The sequence below is a fragment of the Conger conger genome, chromosome 4 (assembly GCF_963514075.1).
Source record: "Conger conger chromosome 4, fConCon1.1, whole genome shotgun sequence".
Taxonomy (NCBI): Eukaryota; Metazoa; Chordata; class Actinopteri; order Anguilliformes; family Congridae; genus Conger; species Conger conger.
Window position 1 is genome coordinate 75,071,460 of NC_083763.1, and position 7,500 is coordinate 75,078,959.

At 46.3% G+C, this 7,500-nt stretch overlaps 1 protein-coding gene across 1 annotated transcript in view; it reads left to right on the forward strand.

The window, feature by feature from the left end:
• The window catches only part of cnbd1 (cyclic nucleotide binding domain containing 1), a 41,353-nt gene that overhangs the window by 31,700 nt on the left and 2,153 nt on the right, over nucleotides 1–7,500 (forward strand). Inside the window, exons 11-13 of the mRNA XM_061239065.1 lie at nucleotides 977–1,121; nucleotides 1,466–1,533; nucleotides 1,849–1,908. Coding sequence (XP_061095049.1) covers nucleotides 977–1,121; nucleotides 1,466–1,533; nucleotides 1,849–1,908 — 273 coding nt within the window. The remainder of the gene's footprint in view (nucleotides 1–976; nucleotides 1,122–1,465; nucleotides 1,534–1,848; nucleotides 1,909–7,500) is intronic.

A 7,500-nucleotide genomic window follows, 5' to 3' on the forward strand; every position in this document is an offset into this window, starting at 1 on the left:
ACATCCCAAGGGGTTTTGGCTTTGGAAAATTAATTTTGTCATGCTTTAATAGGGGCTCAAAACAATACTATAGCAGTAATTTTGATTGGTTGAAAAGTTATAAGGTGGACACCATATGGATTTTTTTACGATAGTTACTCTTGGGACTGAAAGGGGTAAGGACAGCCCTGTTAATGTCCAGGCCATCAATGAGGAAGGTGATTGGCTGAGACATGTTTCATGCTCTGCAGAAAGAGTCTCTTTTTGAACAACAAGTGTCCTAATTTTGTAATGAGACTTAAATTCTTTAATTTTTCTCTCAACTCGAAAGTACTAGCTTGTTTTGTTGACTTTTTGAAATGAAGTGGAATTGTCTTACCCCGAGTGTTGGGTGTTGACGCGAGTGTTGGGTGTTGACGCGAGTGTTGGGTGTTGTTGTGAGTGTTGGGTGTTGTTGTGAGTGTTGGGTGTTGAGTGTTGGGTGTTGTTGTGAGTGTTGGGTGTTGACGTGAGTGTTGGGTGTTGACGCGAGTGTTGGGTGTTGTTGTGAGTGTTGGGTGTTGAGTGTTGGGTGTTGTCGTGAGTGTTGGGTGTTGAGTGTTGGGTGTTGTTGTGAGTGTTGGGTGTTGACGCGAGTGTTGGGTGTTGACGCGAGTGTTGGGTGTTGTCGTGAATGTTGGGTGTTGACGCGAGTGTTGGTTGTTGTTGTGAGTGTTGGGTGTTGTCGTGTGTGTTGGGTGTTGACGCGAGTGTTGGGTGTTGACGTGAGTGTTGGGTGTTGACGTGAGTGTTGGGTGTTGTTGTGAGTGTTGGGTGTTGAGTGTTGGGTGTTGACGCGAGTGTTGGGTGTTGTTGTGAGTGTTGGGTGTTGAGTGTTGGGTGTTGACGCGAGTGTTGGGTGTTGTCGTTGTGGCGAAACTGTTGACCTCCGGTCCTGCGGTGTCCCCGGTCACCCTCGGCCATTCGTTGACTGTGTCTGCTGTGTCTTGGTTGTCAGGGCGACAGGTTCGTTGTCGTGGGCACACTCAGGCCCGGGGAGTCGTTCGGGGAGGCCAGCGTGCTCCTGGACCTGCCATCCCCGTTCAGCGTTGTCACGGCGATGGAGGTGAAGATGGCGGTCATCCTTCCCGGCGATCTGAAAGGTGAAAGGTCATGAAGCTACTCTCTCCCAACCATGGCAATCGCAGATGCCCTTTGGCATTCAGCATGAGTTTTTTCTGTGTTTCTGTGAGTGGGTTTAGTCTGCAGGGCTGGACTCAGTGACTCGGTGACTTGGTGAGTCAGTGACTCTGTCTCTGTTGAAAAGTGGGTTTAGTCTGCAGGGCTGGACTCAGTGAATCGGTGACTTGGTGAGTCAGTGACTCTGTCTCTGTTGAAAAGTGGGTTTCGTCTGCAGGGCTGGACTCAGTGACTCGGTGACTCTGTGACTTGGTGACTTGGTGATTCAGTGACTGTGTCTCTGTTAAAGAGTGTGTTTAACCTGCAGGGCTGGACCTGGTGACTCAGTCTCTGATAGAGCAGACAGAGGAGCCTGCCTATGGGAAACTGAGTCAGGTGAGACCCCGTCTGGCTGCTTTCACCTCCAATTCCGCCATCCACCTGCATCAAACCCCACATGCTAACAGTGGAAGCACTGAAAAACACTTGAAATCTCCGATAACCACCCACACAAAATTAGGGAGCCACAGGTAAACCACAGGTAACCTGCTACCCAAACCAGTTATGATCCACCAAACACAGTGAACCCGCTACCCAAACCGGGTATGAACCACCAATCACAATGAACCCGCTACCCAAACCGGGTTTGATCCACCAATCACAGCTATCCAAACCGGTTGTGATCCATATGCTTCTCTGTGTCCCACTCAGGAGCAGATTAACAAGATGTACGTGGCACAGGAGAGACACAAGGAGTGGCTGCACATCAAGGTAATGCTTACATAACTTACCACAACATAGCATAACTTACCACAACATAGCATGACCTCCCACAACATAACACAACACATGACATAACATAACAGGACCTTACATAACGTGATTTAACATGACATGACATAATGCAACATAACAAGACATAACATCATTAACATGACGTAACATAACTTGACTTACCTCAGCATAACATGACTTACCATGACACAACACATGACAAAACACAGCAGGGCCTGACATAACATGACATAATACAACATGACAAAACATAATATGATTAACATGACATAACATAATATGACTTACACAACATAGCATGACTTCCCACAACAAAACACAACACATGACATAATACCGCATAACAAGACATAGCGTGACTTACCACAACATAACACTACATAACATGACATGACATGACATGACATCAGGGCTGGAAATTAACATTGGCCCGATGGTTAGTCTATGGCCCGTATCGTGATTGGTCTGATAGGAAGATTCAACAAATACACCAGAGAGACAAACACTTGTATATTAAATTCTTACCAAATTAAATTGAGCTCATTCTCAAGAAGTGGACTAATCATGGTGGTCTGAAACTCTTTTGTTTGTTGTCTGTTAATCTGACACTTTTTCTTCACAAGCACTCTATGAAATCTGTGTCCAGACTAATGAGAGAAGGATCTCTCTTGGCTCCTGCTTTAATAAAGTAGGCAAGTTTAAATATTATGCTATGCATGTAAAATGTACAAAATCACACAGGAAGCTCTTGCAGGAAGGGTTCCCCTCCTGGGTTCAGTGCAAGGAGCCCTAAAAATAAAATGTGTCACCTGGCCAAGATAAGCCTCTTGGAATTATATAAAATATTATTTAATGATTTCAGTGTGTTCTTTGGGCATGAATAATATTGGCAAAACATTCTCTTTGCCAGTTTTGAACCAAGACGCCGTGAAAATTCCTTATTCCTGAACCCCCTTAAGCTGTGTTGGGCTTGGTACGATGTGCTCTGTTCCTGGATGTGTTATGTCATACACCACTTTATTAGGTACACCTGTACACCAGCTTGTTACTGCAAATATTTAATCAGCCAATCGTGTGACAGCGACTAAATGCATAAAAATATGCAGACATGGTCAAGAGGTTCAGCTGTTTTTTTGGTTTTTTTTTAATGAGAGACGTCAGAGGAGAATGGCCAGACTGGTTGAAGCTGACAGGAAGGTAACAGTCATGCAAATAAGCACACCTTACAAAAGTGGTACGCAGGAGAGCATCTCTGAACACACAACGCATCAAGCCTCTAAATGGATAGGCTACAGCAGCAGAAGACCAAGTAAAAAACATTTCTAATAAATACCTAATAAAGTGCTCACTGAGTGTATATTTAGCTTATTAAAAGAGATGATTTGATTTCTCCCTTCTCCGGCAGTCAGGCGGTTATTAGTTGCTGGATTCGCGCTGTTTGCCGGCAGTAGATTTCGGCAGGAGCCTTCGGCCGGGCCTCCCTCCAGAACGTGGGGATCAGGAGCGCGGGACACGAGCTGCTCCTCTAAAGCTCACGGAAAAGAGCAGCGCGGCGTTCCAGGGGCTGGGAAGCTCGTTCTGCACCTCCGCCCGCCGCCAAACTCCCCCCTTTGTTCTCTGGGATTCTCTCAGATTCCCACAAGTGCGTCCCCGTGCCAAGTGCTTCAAAGACAATTACACCATAACTGTGACTTTCATCCCTCCCTCAGACTACTGCTCTCTCCCTCCCTCCCTCTCTCTCACTCTCTCACGTACTCACACAGTCATACACTCTCTATCGTGACCCGTCCCTCTCTCTCTCTCTCTCTCTCTCTCTGTTTCTCTGTTTCTCAATCTCACGTACTCTCACACACGTACGCACTTACACATACGCACACACATAAACAATAGGTCCCTCTCTTTCTCTCTCTCACTCTGGCTCTCCTCTGTCTCTCTACCTTTCTCTCCCTCTCTCACTCTGGCTCTCCTCTGTCTCTCACTCTCTCTCTCTCCCTCTCTCTCTCTGTCTCTCACTCTCACATACTCTCACACACGTACGCACATACACACACGCATAAACAAAACGTCCCCCTCTCTCTCCCTCTCTCTCTTTCTTTCTCTCACTCTGGCTCTCCTCTGTCTCTCACTCTCCTTTTTATGCCTACCCGCTGATGACAGCCATGGCCGGAGAAATTATGTTTTCGGGTTGTCCATCTGTCTGTCGGTCCCATTCTCTCCGTGGTCACTGGTCTCACGACATCTCGGGAACGCCTTGACGGAATTTCTTAAAATTTGGCACAATCGTCCAACTGCAACTTGACTGGTTGGCAGAGGCATACAACCACCAGGCAGTTGCCAGATGAAGCCTGAATCAGGCCATTTCCCAGAGCCCCCAGGCGTGACACACACACACAAACACACACGTGCGTGTGTGGTCCGCGTTTACGCGCCCAACACCTCTCCCAAATTCCCAGGACCGGTCTGATCCCATCAGGCGTCCAGAAACAACCAATAAACGAGCAACTGCCAGATGGCTCATTTCCTCCTAGTTCGCAGCCGGCCTGGATAGTAGACCTGACAGGTGGCACTAGCCTGTCAGAGCACCGCAACAACCAATCGCGTTCAAGCCTCTCCTGGGACAGCCAATCAGAGCACTTGGTCTGAGGCACACAGGTGGACAGAAGTCATTGCGGTGACATTTTTTGTTACCGGGCGACACCACACTCTCCCTCTGCTCCTGCAGATGTGTCTTCTGTTTCTCCCTTAACTGTTAACTTCTTTTTTTTTTTTACACCGCCTCGCTGTCATTACCACCCCATCCAGCAGGGGGCTCTGTGTCTCCGGCCTCTCTCAGAAAGCCAACTGAACATAAGGCTTTTGGTCAGGTCTTTTCTCATCTGGGAAGAATATGAATAATTCTGTCAAATTCTGACATGGTAATCTCTGCTGTTTTCCTCACCTGATGTGCTGCATCTCCAGAAACCGGGTGTCGAAATACCTGCTTTACGTTGGCAGGATATTTACTCATACGTGAGTGTTATTATTATTATATTATTCTGTTTACTCATACGTGAGTGTTATTATTATTATATTATTCTGTTTACTCATACTTGAGTGTTATTATTATTATATTATTCTGTTTACTCATACTCGCCTCACAGCAAGGAGGTCCTGGGTTCGAATCCCCGTCGGCCGGGGCCTCTCTGTGCGGAGTTTGCATGTTCTCCCCGTGTCTGCGTGGGTTTCCTCCGGGTACTCCGGTTTCCTCCCACAGTCCAAAGACATGCAGGTTAGGCCGATTGGAGAGTCTAAATTGCCCGTAGGCATGAGTGTGTGAGTGAATGGTGCGTGTGCCCTGCGATGGACTGGCGACCTGTCCAGGGTGTATTCCTGCCTTTCGCCCAATGTATGCTGGGATAGGCTCCAGCCCCCCTGCGACCCTGATCAGGATAAGCGGGTTCAGATAATGGATGGATGGATGGATGTTTACTCATACTTGAGTGTTATTATTATTATATTATTCTGTTTACTCATATGTGAGCAAACATTAACAGGAGCGTTTGCATCCAAGCAGTAACTAAAGTCTAAGGGGGTGTGTAAATCTTAATCCTACAGATTAGTGAACGGCAGGGCACTCAAAGGTTTGTTTTCCTTTACTGTTTCGGCCTCGTATTTTAAAATATGTATATGTATTTTTTTTTCAGTCTAAAATTAGCGTGGTGTTTCGATTAATGTATTTCTGCTGTCTGCTGGCCCCGTCCGTTCTGTTTACGGCTTCTCCTCGCCAGGAAAAGAAAATGTTTTCCTTCTCATTCTCTTTTTTTGTTTTTCGCCCCTGCGGGGAAGTCATGAATCATACCTTAATTCATACGTTTGCTGGACTGTTGGAGACAAAAAGACGGCAGCTATAGTTGTGGCTGGCCTGCTTTGGACAGGCCCTCTGTAAACGGCAGGGTACAGGGAGAGACAGAGTTCGACCTCTTTTCCTGAAGTGATTTATTGTGTTTCTCTTTGTCCTGGAGACGGGCGTGGAGCACACACGTGAGAACCTGGGATGGATGTCGGCCCGGTCCTGTTCATAGAGACAGAACCCAGTCCTGTTCATAGAGACAGAACCCAGTCCTGTCCATAGAGACAGAACCCAGTCCTGTTCATAGAGACAGAACCCAGTCCTGTCCATAGAGACAGAACCCAGTCTTGTTCATAGAGACAGAACCCAGTCCTGTTCATAGAGACAGAACCCAGTCCTGTCCATAGAGACAGAACCCAGTCCTGTTCATAGAGACAGAACCCAGTCCTGTTCATAGGCAGAACCCATTTCTGTTCATAGAGACAGAACCCAGTCCTGTTCATAGAGACAGAACCCATTCCTGTTCATAGAGACAGAACCCAGTCCTGTTCATAGAGACAGAACCCATTCCTGTTTATAGAGAAAATCCAGGCCTGTTCATATTAAGTCCTCCTCAGATCCATTCGAAATATTATTCTTAACTTTCACAGCAGTCAAATGCTCATCTTTAAGCATTGAACTCCATAAACTCTCTTTGAGAAGAAGACGATAGAGAACAAGAAGAAAAAGAAAAAGAACAACAACAAAAAAGACAAACGAAGATTTACAAGAAGACAAAGAAGACGAGGTCTGAGAACAACAGCAAAACAGCAATGTCAACAGCAAGAGGATAAACATGAACAGTGGAAGCAACAAGCGGAACTACAACTATGACTACACCCCTAAAACTACAACTACACCTAAAACTACACCTACAACAACACCTAAAACTAGAAAACTGATGCACTCAACCATTTGGGTTGTAACATCTTGATAGTTGACACTTATGTCAGTAATTATATGTAATGTAATGTAATTATACTGTGAGAGGAGACAGTTTCACAATAAGCCAGGCAGGTGTATACGCTTATACAGTGATATAACACAGCAGTCTCAAAGGCCTTTTGGGTGCTTCAGTGTACTTCAGGAGCTCCCTTTCCCTCATGATTGCAGATATACTCGCCTGGTTCAGCAAGGTTAGCTTTCATTCTACGAGGTGCAGAAGTTAAGCGTTTGATGACAGAATGACGGCTATGTACCCAAGCTTTAAAACAACGTCAGGAAACAACGTCAAAGCAGGACTTAACCTTAAGGTTCTAAGAAGTAAATGTTTATAGATTTTTCTGTCACCTACACTTTTTTTGTCAATTTGTCATTCTCCGTCTTAATCTGTGTTTGACTGAAGTAGAGAGAGGAAGAGTGAGGCAGACGAGGTGAGGGAGGGAGAGAGAGGTGAACGAGAAAGAGAGCGATAGAATCCTTCACTTCCTGACAGGAATGAGGTGATTACTGTACCTCCCCGCTGGTGACTAAATGGCATGCGATGGCCCTTGTATCCGGCATTAGCTAATTAACTCAGCCGGCAGGACGTCTAGCGGAGATGCACTCGCGTGACATAAATAGTGTCCTCCCGTTTCTCATCCCTCAGAAACAGTTCCTGATGAATATTAGTGCATTGATATGATAGGGGCGACATGGCTCAGGCAGTAAGAGCAGTCGTCTGGCAGTCGGAGGGTTGCCTTTTCGATCCCCCGCCCGGG